The sequence below is a fragment of the Martes martes genome (genome assembly GCF_963455335.1).
Source record: "Martes martes genome assembly, chromosome: 10".
NCBI classification, from domain to species: domain Eukaryota; kingdom Metazoa; phylum Chordata; class Mammalia; order Carnivora; family Mustelidae; genus Martes; species Martes martes.
In genome coordinates, this window is record NC_137898.1 from 30917920 (window position 1) to 30939576 (window position 21657).

Below are 21657 nucleotides of genomic sequence, written 5' to 3' on the forward strand. Positions count from 1 at the left end.
TATGTGCTCTCCTTACTACTCATCACTGGGCTAACCCATTCCCTCATCCCCATCCCCTCTAAAACCCTGAGTTTGTATCTCAGAGTTCATAGTCTCTCATAGTTATCTCCCCTCTGTTAACTCTCCCCTTCATTTTTCCCTTTCTTCTACTGTCCTCCATGCTATTCCTTATGTTCCACAAATAAGTGAAACCATATGATAATTCTTTCTCTGCTTGACTTATTTCGATTTTATTTTCAAAGTGTCAACTTAAACTGCAGGATGTCGTTAAACGTCACAATTAAACATTCCAAAGGAGAAGACATGTTGTCAAAATGCCCTCTTAACCTACCTAAACATCTCAAACCTCCCTTTTGCTGATGTTCTATTACCCCATTTTTTAAAGTTTCTTTTTCCTTTTTTAAACAAAGTAGGCAGATACATGTCGGTAAGTGCTAACTGTCCTATTCACGTACAGACACAACGTAATCTCTGAGTCCAATATACAGAGAAAGGAGGACAAAAAGCTAGAATTCTCTGCACTGCTACACAGGAGCCTAGCACCCTCCAGGTTCCAGCAGACCTAAAGGAGCAGAAGATTTTTCTTTTTTCCCACAGAGCACAGGGATGTTGATTCCATAAAATTTTTGTTGACAGGAAGGAATAAAAATGAATTTGGAACAGAAAGGGGGAGAGATTCTTTTCCCAGTGTATTCTGCTCAAGGTATCCCCCCGCCTCCATAAGTTGAGAACCATTTTATAAAAGGAGAAGAAAGAGGCTTCAAAAAACAGGGCAAATAAGCACAAGAGAAGGTGGGTGGGGAATACTATAGCTTGCTCCCAGGGACTGAGAAAATTCAGAAAAGAAGGTTGGACTCCATCATAGTTTCATTAGTCCTCTCCTTTATCCTCTTCTCCCTCCCCCCCATCATCATCTTCATCTTCTTCACTTTCTTCATCAATATCTTCTGATCCTTCTTTCTCCTCCTTCCCCTTCTTCGTTATCCATATCAGGAACTGAGTAGTACTGTAATGGATTTGGCCAAGTATCATCTTTGATGACGTCTCCTAACTCATGTGCACCTGCTTCAGAATGGTCAGTAGATCAGGTGAAGAAGCTCTCTGGTTGTGTCTTTCTGCTGGCTTTATGCTGTGTTTGACTTGAACATTTTGTCAGTTCCTTTCCGGATTTCAGTGTGATTTCAGTGGACTTTGAAGATGGATCACCATGCTCATGGAGATGAAAGTCTTTGGAGATAATTTTATTTTTAAGTAAGGGTTTTCATCAAAATAAAAATCTATTCTGTAACCTGATTTTGTATCTTTGAATTATGTCACTTCGACTCTTGTCAAATAATGCAGTGCCTCTTCCCCTTCCTTCCCAAGCGGTACAGACACTTGTGGATCATTGACAGATGTTGTTACCCCCAAATTTGGGATTTTGGGAATCAATTTCAGTGTCTGGAAAAATGGTTGGAGTTTCTTATATTTCTGTTCTACTCAGAATTTCCTCACTGGCTTGTTCAGCAAGTCTGTTTCATCTTGTACTTCATCAGTATGTTCAGGTGCTTCTTGCTGTTCTGTGTCTCCCTTCCGCAAGTGGAGAGGGGTGATGTCTTCTCTGGCTTGGAGAAGGAGGCAATCTCAGTTTCTTTGTTTGAGGATCAAAGGATCAAAGACTGGTGTTTGGGAGTCATGCTGTGAGGAAAGCCCAGGGAACAAGGGAAGACACATGTCTGCAAGAAGCTCCAGTTATTCTTTCTTGTTCTTTGAACACCCAGATGTTCTCTTACCTTGGGGCCTTTCCAGTTGCTGAAATTCTCTTCCTCGCTCCTGTCGAGTCTTGACTCAAAAGATGCCATCTCAGAAAAGATTTTCTTGGGCATCTTATGTAATCTCCTTCCTTGATTTATTTTTCTTTAGTACTTACTAATATTTAATAGACCATCTATCTTATTTATATTGCTTATTTTCTACAATCCCCAGAATTTAATCTGGACAGGATTTTTTTTTTTTTTTTGGCTCAGTACTATACCCTCAATGTGTATGTTAGTGCTTTACTTATAGTATGTATTCATTATTTGTTGAAGAAATAAATCACAAATGATCTGTTTCACAAAAATGAAATAAAATTATCAGTTTATTCAAGGCAGTGTGCTAGATTGATTGCATAGGAAATGTGAAGTAAACTATTTGTGCTTAAAATTTAACAAACATAAACAATGAACACTCATCCACAGCTTGTTGGAGTTTTAAGTTGGTCAGCCACTCTAGAGGACTATGTAAGAATTGTTAAAAGTCTAGGAAAAGGAACAATTAAGAGGAATTCTACTTCTTGGAACTTATTCTGCTGAAATGAGTAATTATACTGCCTCCACTAGACAGAAAGCCACTAGAGGGCAGGGATTTGCTTAGTTCAGTGCTGTATCCGAGTCCTAAGGAAAGTGACTGGTATATAGTAGGTGCTCCATAAATATATCTTAATTAATTAATGAATATATTGTTTTGTTATATAGAAAAAAGTTATGGTAAATAACATCTTGAAAAAAATGTCCCAAGGAAAAAATAGTGCTTAGGAAATAAATGCCACATTGTATAGCATACAATTTTAACATCAGGAGGAATTTCTAACAGATAAGTGCAGAATTATAATGAATTTTCTCTGTTTTTTTTTTTTTCAAGGTTTCTAAATATTCTTTACAGAAGAAAGTAAGTGAAATGGTAAGGCGATCACAAAATACACACTCACTCCCCAGATTAGCACATAATGTAATGTGTGTAGTATCTTTGTCAATATAAATGTGGCATTTATATTTTAAAAAGTTGAGGGGCGCCTGGGTGGCTCAGTGGGTTAAGCCTCTGCTTTCGGCTCTGGTCATGATCTCAGGGTTCTGGGATCAAGCCCCACATTGGGCTCTCTGCTCAGCAGGGAGCCTGCTTCCCCCCTCTCTCTCTGCCTGCCTCTGCTTGTCATCTCTGTCTGTCAAATAAATAAATAAAATCTTTAAAAACAATTGAAGCTGGATATTAATATTCCCTTTAAAGGACTGAATTACAATGTTACAATGTTAAATATAACTTAAATGAATTTACTTCACAAATTTATTTCTAGATTACATAGTTTTTACATATTATAAAATAAATTTAACCTAGTTCCCAGATTATTGATATCTTATTTTAATATCAAAGAACAAGGAAATAACAACAAAACCTATTATTTTATTATCTTTTCTAGGTATTTATGCAAGCATGCAGTTATTAGTGATTGCCTAAAAAATGAAAATAAAATGAAGTGACATTTGAATATGACACTTGGGATAGGGTACTCATTCTTTATCATTCAACAAGTGTTTGTTGCACCTTCTTCTTCTATGGTATATTAAAATTTAATATTTAAATTTTTACAGCATAATATTTTATGGAATATTTATTTTGATCTTCTCTCTTCCTATCCCTTTTTGATTCAGAAGGATTTATTTCCCTGTATTTTTGATTGAGCAAAATTCTCCCATATCCACTTAAATCTTCTGAGGGCTTTTTGGGTGGACTTAGACTATTTGAATCTTCCTTCTTTGGAGCAGACTGTAAGAGAAGTAAAAGTAATTTTTGAGTGAAGTTTATATATTGTAGGTATGGGAAGTAAGAAATGAGAGATCACTTCTTATTAAATACAGAAAAATAAAGCAACTGTTTTGCTTCGTGAAATTGTTTTTGATGTTTTAGAAAATAAAAGGGCCTTAAAAAGATCGCTAAGCTTGATTGAATAAAAGATGTGAAAAGTCTGTCACTATTCAACTGGAAAGAATAAAGATAATATTGTCAGACTATTTTAAACTATGATTTTAATTAAGAAGCTGAAAAACTAGATTCTGGTTTAGCTTTAAGTACCATGACATTTGTACTGAAAGTCATCTTCAACGCTACAGTGGTTTTACACAAAATATAGTGAAATTGAATAATGTGCCCTCTGACCTGGGAGATAAGGCTACAAGTTAAAGATCAAAGGCAACATAAAATGTGCTTTATTTTATTCTACTTTAAAATTTCATGAAACAGATGCTTAAAGTCTTAGAAAAAATGGAAAAAGTTTTTAGTCACTTCTGAGTATTTTGTTAATGTGAATGACCACCTCTTAAGAACCTTCTAAAATGATATTTGGGTTATAGTGACAATGTTTTTTTCTAACAATTCAGAGCATTAAATTTTGCATTAAATAATTTTATATATTGATATGTACAGTTAAGATTTTATGCCCATTCTGACAGAATATTAAATGTATTTTAGATAATTAAGATTTAAAAGTAATCTTTTTTCTAAACATTCTTACATTATTCTTTTTACATTATTCTTATATCATTCAGATGACCTTTATTCAAAGTACTGTATTCAGTAATTTAGTTAATGTTATTTTATTCAAATCATTTTTCTTTTATGTAACTTAACTCTATAGGCAAGATAGGAAAAAAAATGGTCGCTTACGTCAAGGCAGGATTTTGGGAAGCAACTGATAAAGTTAAGCGCCCCCCCCCCAATTTTTCAAAACAGTATTAAGAAAATTGTAAAGAAGTTCTTGATCTCCTATAGGTGAACCCTTAATTACTAGTAAATTTCTTTCTTTTGGGAATTCAGTAAGCTGATTTTTGTGTAGAGTTGGTAATATGTCTCTAGATAAATTAACACAGTACAAATTAAAGGATTCACCTATCTCTAAGAGTACTCTAACTTTCTTTTGAACAAAATCAAATAATTAACTATTAATTATGATTTGGTGATTGATGAAAATCTTTCCTGTTGTGTTCTTATCGTTACCATACTAGGTGACTATGTTTTGTAATGAGTAGCTGATAAGACTGACTAAATGAAGTAAAAACATATCCAACCATCTCTTAGTTATATTTTATTTTTTTATATATCACTTTCCTCTAAAGAAAAGACTTAAAAGAGAGATTTTTCTTTATTAAGTTAAAGTTTGAATACTGAAGGTTTCATATGATTTAAAATTACCACATTTTTTCCTTTCATTGAATTTTTTTAAAATAAAGACATGTATGAGAACAGTCTTCATAATTATTAAATATAATTTGTATCTGTACACACAGAATACTGGTGTAACTTTAAGTTAGTTTAAGTATTATATACCTTATCTTTGTGACTAAAAAAGGTGAAAATACCTTAAGGAAGATGCCATAGGTTTCTTAAAAAGTGAGTGTTATAACCCCATTGATTTATTTTGGGGTCACATTGAAGAAATTTAAAGGTAAGTTGCAAAATAGATTTGAAGAATGTTTGAAGTTTCTTTTTGAGTTTTTATCTTTTTCATTAAAATTTACTTTAGTGAATTATTTTAAGGGAAATTCATTTTATTCCCAAAGGTTTTCAAATTGGTATCCATAAGGAAATAAGGGGGAAATGAGCAGCTGTGCCTTTTATTAGTAAATGTAGTTGTAAAAAGTTGTGTGTAAATACTATTTTTAAGTTATTCCTATTTTAAATGTCTTGAAGCTTTAAAATAATCTTTTAGACCACACATATGCAGACAGATATACATGTAGACTTTAATCTTAATTATGCAGATACTGTCTTTTCCTCTAACCTTGTTTTTCACAGATTGTTAAAAAAAATTTTTTTAAAGATTTTATTTATTTATTTGACAGACAGCGATCACAAGTAGGCTTGATCCCTGGACCCTGGGATCATGACCTGAGCCCAGGGCAGAGGCTTTAACCCACTAAGCCACCCAGGTGCCCATGTTTGTTAAAATTTAAGTTTGCATTTGGAAAGCAATGAATCCTGATATTATCTGTGGACAGAGTCTTTGCATGTAGTAGTAAAATTGTGTAAAAGAAGAAAATAGCGGGGCACCTGGGTGGCTCAGTGGGTCAAGCCTCTGCCTTCAGCTCAGGTCATGATCTCAGGGTCCTGAGATTGAGCCCCACATCGTGCTCTCTGCTTGGCAGGGAACCTGCTTCTCTCTCTGCCTGCTTGCGATCTCTCTCTCTGTCAAATAAATAAATAAAATCTTAAAAAAAAAAAAAAAGAAAATAGCTTGAACCAATTCATAGAGGTAAAAAGAATAAAAACAGTATGTACTTAGCTATTTTTTAGTCTTTTTTTTTTTTTTTTTTTTTACTTATTTGACAGACAGAGGTCACAAGTAGACAGAGAGGCAGGCAGAGAGAGAGGAGGAAGCAGGCTCCCCGCGGAGCAGAGAGCCCGATTTGGGGCTCGATCCCAGGACCCTGAGATCATGACCTGAGCCGAAGGCAGAGGCTTTAACCCACTGAGCCACCCAGGCGCCCCTTTTTTAGTCATTTAATAAAATTATCTTTACTATGATATAATATGTAATGTTAAAGTTTTAATAACAGTGCCATAAAGTTATTTATATTATTATTTAAAATGTTCTTGGGTTTCTCAGACAAGTGATACCAATCTGTTTTTCTTGTTGCTTCCCAAAGAATTTAAGCTATTTGCTGACATGCAATTAGCAGCAAACTTGACAACTAGCCTCTTCATCTCTTTATCAGAGCTAAATCAGAGCAGCCAAGTAGATTCATATACAAACAGTCCCATATAAGCCTGTATGGGCTAATGAGCTATGGGTGCCTATGTGATTTGAAAGTCTGTATAATATCATGGCCATTGACTAGGTTTATGTATTTGAAAATCAGAATTATGTCATATAAACAAATAACTTCAATTTAATTGAATTAACTTTCGCTTTAAGCAAAGGATGTTGGAATAGAGTATATCACAAATTATTTTAATTTGTATAGAGCTCTGTGTATGTAGAGAAAACCAATTAAATCATTTTAATCTTTGCTGCAGTTTTAGTTATCAGGATTATTCATCTTTACAGGCATTGACAACCTATTATATTTACCATTTTTTAACTGAAAGGTTAAGGAAGCTTATATTAATGTGTAGTGGACAATATTTTATAAAGGCCACATTAAAAATTGATCTAAGCTGAAAAATTGAAAAATTCCTTGACCACAATGCTATGAAACTAGAAGTCAACCACAAGAAAAAATCTGGAGACCACAAATATATGGATGTTAAATACCATGGTACTAAATAATGAATGGGTCAACCAAGAGATAAAAGAAGAAATAAAGTACGTGGGGACAAATGAAAAGGAAAACACAACAGTCTAAAAGCTTTGGGTGCAGCAAAAGCAGTTCTAACAGGGAAGTATTTAGCAATGTAGGACTACTAAGAAAAATCTCAAACAACCTACCCTTAAACCTAAAGGAGCTAGAAAAGGAACAACAACAAAACCTAAAACCAGCAGAGTGAAGGAAAAAAATAAAGATGAGAGTAGAAATAAATGATCTAGAATCTAAAAAAACACATGATAGGACAGGTCAATGAAACCAGGAGCTGGTTCTGTGAAAAAAATCAATAAAGTTGATATACCTCTAGCTAGACTTATCAAGAAAAAAAAGACAAAAGGACTCAAATAAAATCACAATTGACAGAAGAGAAATAAAACCAATACCACAGTAATAAAATTAGAATATTATGAAAAACTGTATGTCAACAAATTGTACAAACTAGAAGACATGGATAAATTCCTAGAAACATATAAACTACTAAAACTAAAGCAGGGAGAAGTAGAAAATTTGAATAGACTGATGACCAGCAAAGAAATTGAATAAGTAATCAAAAAACTCCCCAAAAACTCAAGTCCAGCACCAACTGGCTGCACAGGCAAATTCTATGAAACATTTAAAGAAGAGTTAACGCCTAATTAACTCTTCTATAAATGAAACTAGTTGATTTTTTAAAAAGATTTTATTTATTTACTTGCCAGAGAGAGAGACAGTGTACAAGCAGGGGGAGAGGCAGGCAGAGGGAGAAGTGGGCTCCCCCCGCCATGCAGACTCATCCTGACCTGAGCCAAAGGCGTATGCTTAACTGACTGAGCCACCCAGCATCCCTGAAACTAGTTGGTTTTTGAAAAAGAAATTATAAACAAGAGCAGTATAAATTTAAATGACTACTTTGTTATAATACAAAAAAGGCTTTTAGTTTTACATAGGTTTAGAAATATCTCCTTAACAGTTTCCTCCCTATGGTGTACTCAGCACTTTTTCATTGCCTATTTTGTAACAAAAGTTATTAAAAACAATTTTCATGTATGTTTAAATATATGTGTGTGTATATGTTTTGTATGTGTTATATATTTATAACATTTTAAGTAACTTCAAAATAGGAACAAAAAGTCCAGTTACATCTTCTGGCTAAAGAAGATCATCAGAAGCAACTGAATGAAATTGAGAAATATTATGGCACCATAACAGGTCAATTTGCATTGGTGAAAGAGAATCATGAAAAGTTAGAACAAAATGGTAGGTAATATCTTATTTAAACTTGTATAGTTAAAAGGGAATAATTAAATGGGTTTATTTATAATAAATAAATTGAACTTACCTGCTACTGGTAATACTAAGTGACATTTTAATATTAGTTAAATTCAATAATAATTATATACAGTGCACTAAGGTTATTTTCCCTGTCCATCTTGGTGACACTTTCCTTAAAGTGGATGTTGAATATAATACTTTTCTAAATGTTTTTCATGTTGCAGTACAGGAAGCAATACAGCTAAACAAAAGACTTTCAGCTTTAAATAAAAAACAAGAATCTGAAATAAGCAGTTTGAAGAAGGTATGGTTGATACAGTTTTATAGTATTAGGTAAAATTATACTCTAATAAGTTTTATGAAATAGTATTGGAAAAAGTTGGGTATATTTTTTGGTATAAAGAAAAATAAAATGTTTTAAATACAGATTCATAAACTGTGAGTTATGATTCCAATAAATGCAATGAATGAATTTGTCCTAACTCATTCAAAATATTCTTTGTCACCAGTGGTATGCCTTATGGTGACATGAATGGCTAATCTTTATTGTATGTCAGTCTCAACACCATTTATTCATTCATTCAGTACTTGAATGGACTGTATATGCCAGGTACTTCGTGGCACAAAGGATAGAGGTCTGAAGAAAATAAAACATTTTCCTGCTTTTTTGAAGTTTATAGTCCAATGGAGGAGTTAGGCACAAAATACATAATGCCACAGACCAAATAATTTAAAACTGTTAAAATCGTATGAAGAAAAAGTAAAGGATGTGATAACATCATAATAGGTGAATTTATTACATTGGATTATTACTGTTAAAGGGATGGGGAGGGAAGAGAATAATGTTTCAGGCAATAGAGATGTCCCCATACTGGACCCAAAAAACAAGAAGAAGGTAAGTTACTGGAACCCAGAAAGGGTATCACACAGAGTAGGTAATACTCTGGCAAGGAGAAGAGCATGTACAAAAGTCTTGAGGCAAGAAAGAATTTTAGTAGTCACTTCTCAGACTTTTGGCTAAGATTAAGTATAGGGAAGAGTTTGGTATATGTGAGGGACTGGAGAAAGTCTGGTATGACTGGAGCATCATGAGTGAAGGAGTACATTGGACATTGAGATCTAAATTGGCAGAAGGCCATAAACATTTTATTCCTCATGTCAGTCATTGGCTCAGAAGTAGACTAATGGCCTTAGTGGTTATAAACCAGGAAGAATATAATCCCACCTCTGGTTGTCAGTCGTTTCTCTACATGAGAAACCAAACAGCAGGAACCTGACAATGTGGATGCCAGATTGGTGTGAAGTAAAGAAGCCTGTTCTTTGATGACATTTTTGAATCCCTGCATCCTCCAACCCTACCATTCCCCCACCTCTACACTTTTCAGTTATGTGAGTCAGTAAATCCCCATTATTATTTATATTAGTTTGGTTTGGGCCAGTTTAATTTTCCATAATTTGCAACTAAAAATATCTTCACTGATACAAGTTGAGAGTGGTAGGAGAGGAAGAAGTCTCTCCCATTTTATCAACATCCTATACCAGAGTGATGCATTTGTTACCATTGATGAACCTACCCTGACTCATCAGTATCATTCAAATTCCATTGTTTACATTAGGATTCACTCTTGGGTATGTACTTTATCTGAGTTTGGGCAAATGTTTAGTTACATGTATCCACCATTATAGTATCATACAAAATAGTTCTATTGCTCTGAAAATCTTCTGTGCTCTGCCTTTTCATCTGTCCCTTTCCCCAACCCTTGGAAACCACTACTCTTCTACTATTTCCACAGTTTTGGAGACTTTTCCAAAAGGCTACAGAGTTGGAATCATATAGAATATAGCCTTTTCAAATTGGCTTTTTTCAGTAATATGCATTAAGTTTTGTCTAATGTCTTTTCATGGCTTGGTAGCTTGCTTTTTTTTTTTTTTTTTTTTTTTTTTAAGTACTGAGTGATATTCCATTGCCTGCATATACCACAAACTATCCAGTCTACTGAAGGACATTTTGGTTGCTTGCAAGTTTTGGCAGTCGTGAATAAAGCTATATGCAAGTTTTTGTGTGCACATAAGTTTTCAACTTTTTTGAATAAATACCAAGGAGCATGATTGTTTGGATTATATGGTAAGAGTATGTTTCGTTTTGTAGAAACTGCTAAACTGTCTTCCAAAGTGACTATATCATTTTGTATTCCTACCAGCTATGAATGAGAGTTCTTGTTGCTCGATATCCTCACCAGCATTTGGGGTTGTCAGTGTTTTGGATTTCACACATTCGCAGTAGTGTGTATGGTATCTCTCTGTTAACAGTTTTGATTTGTAATTTCTTAATGACGTATGATGTTGAACATCCTTTCATATGTTTATTGCGCTCTGTATATCTTCTTTGGTGAGGTGTCTGTTCAGATCTTTTATCCATTTTTTAATTGGGTTGTTTGTTTTCTTGTTGTTGACTTTTAAGAATTCTGTGTGTAATTTGAATAACAGTCCTTTATCAGATAGAGCTTTTAAAAATATTTTCTCCCAGTCTGTGATCTGACTTCTCATTCTCTAGATATTTTCTTTTGCAGAGCAGAAGTTTTTAATTTTAATGAAGTGCAGCTTATCAGATTTTTTTGTGTGTGGATTGTAACTTTGGCATTATACTTAAAAAGTCATTGCCTTACACAGAGTCAGCTAGATTTTCTCCTGTATTATCTTCTAGGAGTTTTATTATTTTATATTTTACATTTAGGTCTGTGATCCATTTGAGTTAATTTTTATGATGAGTCTAAGATCTCAGTCTAGATCCCCTCCCATACTTTTTTTTTTTTTTTTTGCATGTGAATGTCCAATTGTCCTATGACCATTTGTTGAAAAGATTAGTTTTGCTGATAGTTTGTCAACTATCAGTTGACTGTATTTATGAGGGTCTCTTTCCTGGCTGTCATTTCTGTTCTGTTGATCTAATTGTTCATTCTTTTGCCAGTACCACATTGATTTGATTACTCTATTTTTATAGCAAGTGCTAAAGTTGGGTAGTGTCAGTCCTCCAACTTTGTTTTCTCCTTCAGTATTATGTTGGGTATTCTGGGCCTTTTGCCATTCCATAGAATTAGTTTGCTGATACCCACAAAATAACTTGCAGAGATTTTGATTGGGATTGTAATGAATCTGTAGACCGAGTTGGGAAAAACTGACATCTTGAAAATATCGGCTCTTCTAATTCATGAATATTGAATATCTCTCCATTTGTTTAGTTCTTAAATATCTTTCATTAGAGTTTTATAATTCTTCTCATATAGGTCTTATATAGTTTGTTAGATTTTTTTTACCTAAGCATTTAATTTTTGCTTAAAAATTATAACAAAAATTAAGAGCATGAGATCATAGAAAATATCTGCCCCCATTTTCTATCACTTGTAATTTCCCAAGTGATAAAAGAACTAAGACTATCTCTTGTTCTAATATCTGGTCTTTCACCCTGACCGTGACACTGGGCTCCTAAAATCCTTATAAATTCCTAAGTGGTAAGAGCACTAGGAGCATCTTTTGTTTTAATAATGTGACTCTGGGTGGGATCCTGGATAGCTCCTGGTTGGGGGTTTGTCACCAGAAAGAGCAAGTCATGATTAGAAGCTTAACATTTTAGCCCTGCTTCTCCCCTACTTCCCTCTAGTCCATAAAGCGGAAAGGGGCTGGAAGTGGAGTTAAGAATTGATCATGCCTACCCGAGGAAGTCTCCATAAAATCCCAGTAGTATCATTTCAGAGGGAGGGTGATACACCTCATCTCCACTAGGACAGAATTCCCTGTGCTCAGGACCCTCCCGGATATTGCCCTTTGTATATCTTCCTCTGGCTGTTGATCTGTATCCTTTATCATATCTGTTAAAAAACTGGTAAACTTAAGTGTTTCCCAGAGTTCTGTGAGCTATTCTAGTGAATTAATGGAACCTAAGAGGGGGGATCATGGGAACATCTATTTATAGCTGATCAGTCAGAAACACCTGGACTTGCAATTGGCATCTGAAGTGGGATGGAAGCAGTCTTATGGGACTGAGCCCTTAACCCTTGGGATTTGACCCTGCCTTCAAGAAAGATAGTGTCAGAAGTGTGTTAAATTGTGGGGACACAGCTGATGTTGCAAAGAATTGCTTGGTGGGTGAAAACCTCCACACATTTGGTGACCCTAAGTGTCAGAAGTGTTTTGTGTAAAGGAGACACACAGGAAAAAAAACACAGGAGGAAGAACTGGATTTTTCCTTATACAAGGGGAAGAACTCTAGGTTTTTTCCAGTATAGAAAGGGATTGACTTGTGTATTAATGTTATATTCTACAACCTCCTTTATTAGTTCCAGGAGGTCTTTGTTGATTTTTTTTTTAGATTTTCTGCATAGTCAATCATGTCATCTGTTAACAAAGACAGTTTTATTTCTTCCTTGCCAAATCTGTATGTCTTTTTTTTTTTTTTTTTTTTTTTTTTTTTTGGTCTTGCCTTGTTGCATTAGCTGAGCCTTCCAGTGTGGTGTTAAAAAGTTTGGTGAGAGGGAACATCCTTGGCTTGTTCTTAATTTTAGTGGAAAAGTGTTAAGTTTTTCACTGTTAAGTTTGATGTTAGCTGTAGGTTTTCTTTTTAGATGTTCTTTTTCAAGTTGAGGAAATTCCCCTCTTTTTCTAGTTGCTAAGAATTTTTATCATAAATAGGTGTTGAATTTTGTCAAATGCTTTTTCTGCATCTTTTGATAAGATCGTGTGATTTTTTTCTTTTGCCTATTGGTATAATGAATTACATTAATTTATTTTTGAATGTTGAACCGGCTTTGCATAAGTGGGATAAATCCCACTGGATCATGGTGTATAATTATTTTTATACATTGTTAGATTCAATTTGCTCTTATTTTGTTAAAGATTTTTGTATCTACACTCATGAGAAATACTGGTCTGTAGTTTTCTTGTAAAGTTTTTGTCTTGTTTTGTTATTAGGATAATGCTAGCCTTATAGAATGAACTCAAAGTATTCCATCTGCATCCATCTTCTGAAAGAGATTATACAGAATTTGTATCATTTCTTCTTTTAATATTTCATAGAATTCACCGGTGAACCCATTTGGGTATGGTGCTTTCTGTTGTTAGGTTATTAGTTATTGATTCAATTTCTTTAATGGATATAGGTCTATTTAGATTGTCTGTTTCTTCTTGTGTGCATTTTGGCATATTATGTCAAGGAATTGGTCCATTTTATCTAGGCTATCAAACTTGTGGGCATAGAATTTTTCATAACATTTAAAAAATTTTCTATTTAATGTCCATAGGATCTATGGTTATATCTGCTTTTTCATTTCTGATATTAGTAATTTGTGTCCCTTCTTTTTCTTTTTCTTTTTCCCTTAGCCTGGGTAGAGACTTACCACTTTTTTTTTTTAAAGATTTATTTATTTATTTGACAGAGAGAGATCACAAGTAGGCAGAGAGGTAGGCAGAGAGAGAGGGTGGGGGGAAGCAGGCTCACTGCCAAGCAGAGAGCCCGATGCGGGGCTCGATCCCAGGACCCCAGGATCATGACCTGAGCCGAAGGCAGAGGCTTTAACCCACTGAGCCACCCAGGCGCCCGAGACTTACCACTTTTATTGATTGTTTCAAAGAATCAGCTTTTGGTCTCTTTGATTTTCTCTATTGATTTATTGCTTTTGTTTTTATTGATTTCTGCTCTAATTTTTAATGATTTCTTCTGCTTATTTTGAATTTACTTTGGTCTTCTTTTTATAGTTTCCTAAATCTGAAGTTTAGATATTTGATTTTAGATTTTTTCTTTTTAATTTTTTAATTGATGTGTAGTTGACACATAATGTTACATTAGTTTCGGGTATACAACATAGTGATTCAGTAAGTCTATACATTATGCTACACTCACTACAAATATAGCTACTATCTGTCACCATACAATGCTACAATGATACCACTGACTATATTCCCTATGCTGTATCTTGTGACTTATTTGTTCATAACTGGAAGCCTGTATCTCCTACTCCCCTTCACCTGTTTTGCCCATACTACCCTGCCCCTCTGGTGACTCATAGTTCTCTGCATTTATGGGTCTGTTTCTTATTTTTGTTTTTTTGTTGTTGTTTTGTGTTTTAGATTTCCACATATAAGTGAAATCTTATGGTATTTGCCTTTCTCTGACTTATTTCTCTTAGTGTAATCCTCTAGATCCATTGTGTTTTTGCACATGGCAAGATCTTTTCCTCTTTTATGCCTGACTGATATTCTTTTTTTAAAATATAATTATTTATTTTTTTATTAACATGTAATGTATTATTAGCCCCAGGGGTACAGGTATGTGAATTGCCAGGTTTACACACTTCACAGCACTCAGCATAGCACATACCTTCCCCATTGTCCATAACCCCACCACCCTCTCCCTGCCCCCCAACCCCCCTCCTGGAAACCCTCAGTTTGTTTTTTGAGATTAAGAGTCTCTTATGGTTTGTTTCCCTCCCGATCCCATCTTGTTTCATTTATTCTTTTCCTATCCCCAAACCCCCCACGTTGCCTCTCAACTTCCTCATATCAGGGAGATCATATGATAATTGTCTTTCTCTGATGGACTTACTTTGCTCAGCATAATACCCTCTAGTTCCATCCACATCATCGCAAATGGCAAGATTTCATTTCTTTTGATGGCTGCATAGTATTCCATTGTATATATATACCACATCTTCTTTATCCATTCATCTGTTAATGGACATCTAGGTTCTTTCCATAGTTCGACTATCGTGGACATTGCTGCTATAAACATTTGGGTGCACATACCCCTTCGGATCACTACATTTGTATCTTTAGGGTAAATACTCAGTAGTGTGATTGCTGGGTCGTAGGGTAGTTCTATTTTCAACTTTTTGAGGAACTTCTATGCTGTTTTCCAGAGTGGTTGCACCAGCTTGCATTCCCACCAACAGTGTAGGAGGGCTCCCCTTTCTACACGTCCTTGCCAACATCTGTCATTTCCTAACTTGTCAATTTTAGCCATTCTGACTGGTGTGAGGTGGTATCTCATTGTGGTTTTGATTTGTATTTCCATGATGCCAAGTGATGTGGAGAACTTTTTCATGTGTCTTTGGCCATCTGGATGTCTTCTTTGCAGAAATGTCTGTTTATGTCCTCTGCCCATTTCTTGATTGGATTCTTTGTTCTTTGGGTGTTGAGTTTGATAAGTTCTTTATAGATTTTGGATACTAGCCCTTTATCTGATAGGTCATTTGCAAATTACTTCTCCCATTCTGTCAGTTGTCTTTTGGTTTTGTTAACTGTTTCCTTTGCTGTGCAAAAGCTTTTGATCTTGATGAAGTCCCAATAGTTCATTTTTGCCCTTGCTTCCCTTGCCTTTGGCGATGTTCCTAGGAAGAATTTGCTGCGGCTGAGGTCAAAGAGGTTGCTGCCTGTGTTCTCCTCAAGGATTTTGATGGATTTCTTTCTCACATTGAGGTCCTTCATCAATTTTGAGTCTATTTTCATGTGTGGTGTAAAGAAATGGCCCAGTTTTATTCTTCTGCACGTGGCTGTCCAATTTTCCCAACACCATTTGTTGAAGAGACTGTCTTTTTTCCATTGGACATTCTTTCCTGCTTTGTTGAAGATTAGTTGACCATAGAGTTGAGGGTCTATTTCTGAGCTCTCTATTCTGTTCCATTGATCTATGTGTCTGTTTTTGTGCCAGTATCATACTGTCCTTTTTTTTTTTTTTAGTTTAATAAACATTTATTCCTTTAGTTGAACAACCTCTACACACAAAATATATATATGGTTTAGGATCTCTTTTTGAGTGAAAAAGAATTTAGGTCTCAAGAGGTTTTGAGCCTTTTTCTGGAAATCATTTAACTGAGCCTAAGACCCCTAAAAAGTATATATATAGAAACTGGTTCAAGGAAACCAGCAATTAGATTTTGAAATCAAACTATGGATTAAGTTAGCGAACTTAAAATTGGGGCAATTCCTCGCCTGTAGTTCCTACACACCCAAATTCACCCTGGAAAACAAAACCTCATCTACTGGAAGACAAAATGGACACAGAATAGTGGTATACTTAACATCAAGGTGGGCACAATTGATGGACTGGCAGATTTTAAGGGGTTTGAGTTAAGAATGAGAAAAATGACTGGGGTAACACATGTAAGGATTAGATTGGAAACTATAGGCTTGTACTGACACCAACTACATGACTTTTCTCAATAGCCTATGGGAATGTTTAAGTGGGTTGACCCAAGATGACTTAGGGCTTGGAATGAGCAATGATGTACTTTTAAAGCCAACCCCATTTTTTCTCCTGAGGTGGCTAGTGGATTCATAATGGTCACAAAGACCATGGGTAAAGTATTTAAGATTCTAATCAAAGCCAACTTGTATTTTTATCCTCACACTTGAAAGGTTATCTGAGAGCCACCAGTTTCCCAATTCTAGCACTAATTACTAGCTTACATATCTTAGTCTTCTCATTTACATAATGTTCAATTTCCATCAGTTTTCATAGAGACCATTAACTAACCGCTTTGCAGGAAATTCAGGATTCTACAGATCCTATGGAGTCGTGGGATACAACCAGGAGCCTCCACATTTTATGTTAACTTCAACAGTCCTGTGGAGACCAAGGCAATTTTGCTTTGGTTAAGCAGGATGTATTTTCATTTTTAAGAGAACCCTCCTGTAACAGGTAGGTTTATTCAATTCTCTTAAAAAATTGGTGAGATTCTTTTTAAGTATCCTTTCCAAAGCAAGTTACATATATGGAATATTGGATTCAATATAAAAAATGTAGTTCCTAGTTAATGCTGTTTACATATGATCATGATTAAAGATTAGGATAGTCTTCACATTTCCAAGCAAGATCCAGTTTAAAAAGCTTCTTTCCAAACCCCTAATAACAGCCATTTGAGAGTAAACCAGAGCAATACATCACCCCAATGAAGCTGTAGGTTTCGTTACATGCACCGACAAATCTACATGGCTAGCTTATGCATTCCACTTTTACAGAATTTTATACCTATTATACCAAACAGTATTTTAAACACTGACATAAAACTCCCTAATAATATAAAGCAAAGACAAAAGTGTTTATCTTATTAGAAACAAGATACACCATCACTTATAGTCTTCAAACATTATTGCACTTTAACTTTCGTAATTTGACAATGCATTCATGGAACAATCTGCAGACAACTAAATTTAACAGACAAATCAAAGAACACTTTTAAGCAGACACGACTGTCCTAAATTGTTTATTAGGTAAGAATTTTACAAACATTACTTTGATTAGCGGTAACGGTGGAGCTGGAGAGTATTGCGTCTTCTCCATGCTGCACGGTGAGAACCACCAATAGTGTGGTGGAACTTGTGACCCTTTCCTAGGCCACCGCTCTTTCGGCCTGCAGATGTCAGCCCTCGCATCTCCCTGTGCTTGTGGACTGGTTTGGTGATCCACTGGGTGTCAGGATTTCTTCTGATAGCTTTGCGGAATGGATCAATGAGGATAACCTCAAAGAATTTGTATGTGGAATCTTCACCAACCCAATAAGAATTCAAGACTCTTAGAGCCCCACAGTGACGTCCAGCTCGCTCCTCTGCAACAGACTGAAGGCTTCGTGCAAACTTTAGCTGATTAACGCCATGATGGACAGGCTTGCCGTAGGTAACGCCCTTAGGAACTGGGCGTTTGCGGCCACCACGACGCACACGAATCCGATATATGACATAACCTTGCTTGGCCTTGTACCCAAGCCTGCGCACTTTATCGGGCCGGGTTGGGTGGGGGGCCCTGTGGAGCGCAGAGAGCTGGCGGTACTGCCAGCAGCGCACCCTGAGAAGAAAGCACATTACATCGGACTGCTTCTTCCTCCATAGCTCCTGGATGTACTTGTAAGCGCCCATCTTGGTCTACCTTTGAGCTGATGGCTGCTGCCCGATGGAAAGGAAAGAGCCTCATACTGTCTTGATGATGACAGCTTTGTAACAGAGATTGTAGTCTGGAATTGTGATGCCACCAACTTTGTTGTTGTTGTTGTTGTTGTTTTTCAATATTCCTCTGGCTATTCAATGTCTTTTCTGGTTCCATACAAATTTTAGGATTATTTGTTCCATTTCTTTGAAAAAAATGGATGGGATTTTGATAGGGATTGCATTAAATGTGTAGATTGCTTTAGGTAGCATAGACATTTTCACAATATTTGTTCTTCCAGTCCATGAGCATGGAACATTTTTCCATTTCTTTGTGTCTTCCTCAATTTCTTTCATGAGTACTCTATAGTTTTCTGAGTATAGATTCTTTGCCTCTTTGGTTAGGTTTATTCCTAGGTGTCTTATGGTTTTGGGTGCAATTGTAAATGGGATTGACTCCTTAATTTCTCTTTCTGTCCTGTTGTTGGTGTAAAGAAATGCAACTGATTTCTGTGCATTGATTTTATATCCTGACACTTTACTGAATTCCTGTACAAGTTCTAGCAGATTTGGAGTGGAGTCTTTTGGGTTTTGCACATATAGTATCATATCATCTGCAAAAAGTGATAGTTTGACTTCTTCTTTGCTGATTCAGATGCCTTTAATTTCTTTTTGTTGTCTGATTGCTGAGGCTAGGACTTCTAGTACTATGTTGAATAGCAATGGTGATAATGGACATCCCTGCCGTGTTCCTGACCTTAGCGGAAGAGCTCTCAGTTTTTCTCCATTGAGACCTGACTGGTATTCTATTGTGTATATATACTATATTGTCCTTGTCCATTCAGCTGTCATATGACACTTGGGTTGTTTCTATATTCTGATCATTTTTCTTTTCTAATATCTGCATTCAGTGTTATACATTCCCCTGTAAACATGGCTTTCACTGCATCCCACAGATTTTGAAAAGTTGTATTTTCATTTAGCTCAAAATATTTAAAAATTTCTCCTGAGATTTCTTCTTTGACCCATGTGTTATTTAGAAGTGTGCTGTTTAATCTTGGAGTATTTTTGTTTCTTCAGGCTACCTTCTATTGATTTCTATTTTAATTTTATTGTGGTCTGAGAACAGAAATTGTGTCATTTTTATACTTTTAAGTTTGTTAAGTTGTGTTTTATGGTCCAGAATGTGGTCTATCTTGGTGAATGTTCCATGTGAGCTTGAGAAGAATTTCTAATCTGTTTTTGGATGAAGTAGTCTATACACTTCAGTTATATCAATTTGGTTGATGATACGAAGTTCAGCTTTGATCCTTCTGGTTTTCTGCCTGCTGGATCTGTCCATTTCTGATGGAGGGATATTAAAGTCTCCAAATATAATAGTAGATTCTCTATTTCTTTTTGCAGTTGTTAGTTTTTGCCTCTTCTATTTTGGTACTCTTTAGGCATATACACATTAAGACATTGTTATGTCTTCTTGGAGTATTCACTTCTTTATCATTATGTATGGCCCTCTTTGTCCTCAGTAGCTTTTCTTTCTCTGAAATCTACTCTGGTTAAAATAAATATAGTGATTCCTACTTTATTTTGATTAGTGTTAGAACAGTATATCCTTTTCCATCCCTTTACTTTTTTTTTTTTTAAAGATTTTATTTATTTATTTGACAGACAGAGATCACAAGTAGGCAGAGAGAGAGAGAGAGGAGGAAGCAGGCTCCCCGCTGAGCAGAGAGCCTGATGCGGGGCTCCATCCCAGGACCCTGAGATCATGAGCTGAGCCGAAGGCAGAGGCTTTAACCCACTGAGCCACCCAGGCGCCCCTCCATCCCTTTACTTTTAATCAATATGTGTTTTTATATTTAAAGTGAGTTTCTTGTAGACAACATATAATTGGGTCTTGTTTTTGGATCCACTCTGATAATCTACCTTTTGGTGGTTGTATTTTAGACTCCTGATGTTTGAGGTGATTATTGATATAATTGGGATTAATATGTACCATAATTTTTTGTTGTTTTCTTTTTATTGTCTTTGTACCTCTTTTTTGTCTTCCACTCTTTTTTTGCTATTTGTGGTCTTAATTGTACATTTTATGATTCCATTTTCTCTCCTTTCTTAGCATTTCAAACGTATTTTTTAAACAACTTTTTTAGTGCTAGTCCTGGAATTCACAGTGGATCTGCAGTAAACCAAGTTTGCTTTCAAATAACATACCACTTCATGGGTAGTGCATGTACCTTATAACAACAAAACAGTCCTGATTCTTCTCTCCTGTCACTTATATCATCACTGTCATTCACTTTACCAATACCTAAAAATACGTAATCAAAAACATTGTTGCTGTTGTTATTTTAAACAAATGGTTATTTTATCAATTTAGAATAAGAAATATTTACTATCATTTATTCCTTCTCTGATTCTCTTCCTTTTATTAGGTACATCAGAGTTTCTGACCTATATTGTTTTCCTTTTCTCTGAAAAACTTTTTTTTTTTTTTAACATTTCTTATAAGGCAGGCCCACGGGCAACAAATTTGCTCAATATTTGTCTTAAAAAGTCTTTATTTCTCCTTCACCTTTTAAAAAAGGATTTAAAAAAAAGATTTTATTTATTTTTTTATTTGTCAGAGAGAGAGAGAGTACGCACAGCTGGGAGAGTGGCAGGCAGAAGGAGAAGCAGCCTTCCCGCTGAGCAAGGAGCCTGATGTGGGACTCAATCCCAGGCCTTGGGATCATGACCTGAGCCAAAAGCAGACGCTTAATTGACTGAGCCATCCAGGCATCCCGCTCCTTCACTTTTTTTTTTTTTAAGATTTTATTTATTTATTTGACAGAGATCACAAGTAGGCAGAGAGGCAGGCAGAGAGAGGGGGAAGCAGGCTTCCCACTGAGCAGAGAGCCCGATGCAGGTCTCGATCCCAGGACCCCAGGACCATGACCCGAGCCAAAGGCAGAGGCTTTAACCCACTGAGTCACCCAGGCGCCCCTCTCCTTCACTTTTGAAGGATAATTTCAGAGGGTACAGAATTCTAGGTTAGTGGTTTTTTCTCTCAACACTTTAAATATTTTACATAACTCTTGTTGCTTGTATGGTGTGTGAGAAGTCAGATTGTAATCCTTTGTTCTTCTGTAGGTAAGGTGGTTTTTTTCTCCTCTGGCTTCTTCAGTATTTTTTTTTAAGTATTGATTTTCTGAATTTTGAATATGATATGCCAAGGTATAAATTTTTTGGTGACTTATCCTTCTTGGTGTTCTCTGAGCTTCCTGGATCTGTGGTTTGGTGTCTGACATTACTTTAGTGAAATTCTCAGTCATTACTGCTTCAAATATTGCTTCTTTTCCTTGTTCTCTTCCTTTTCCTTCTGGTATTTCCATTATGCATATGTTACATTTTGTGTAGCTGTCCC

The 21657-nt window shown here is 35.6% G+C and overlaps 2 protein-coding genes and 1 pseudogene across 3 annotated transcripts in view; 1 reads left to right on the plus strand and 2 right to left on the minus strand.

Annotated features, from left to right (window-relative positions):
- The window catches only part of CCDC73 (coiled-coil domain containing 73), a 107727-nt gene that overhangs the window by 41153 nt on the left and 44917 nt on the right, over positions 1–21657 (plus strand). The window contains exons 6-8 of the mRNA XM_080814982.1: positions 2662–2700; positions 8198–8333; positions 8573–8652. Of these exons, the coding sequence (XP_080671108.1) occupies positions 2662–2700; positions 8198–8333; positions 8573–8652 (255 nt within the window). The remainder of the gene's footprint in view (positions 1–2661; positions 2701–8197; positions 8334–8572; positions 8653–21657) is intronic.
- Positions 871–1676, minus strand: LOC308351656 (protein SET-like; annotated as a pseudogene). The gene has a single exon. The product of its transcript is annotated as a protein SET-like (transcript).
- Positions 17637–18251, minus strand: LOC308351707 (large ribosomal subunit protein eL15-like; the record flags this gene model as incomplete). Its single annotated transcript, XM_080817599.1, has 1 exon — positions 17637–18251. The coding sequence occupies one exon, from the start codon at positions 18249–18251 to the stop codon at positions 17637–17639; it is 615 nt and encodes a 204-aa protein (XP_080673725.1).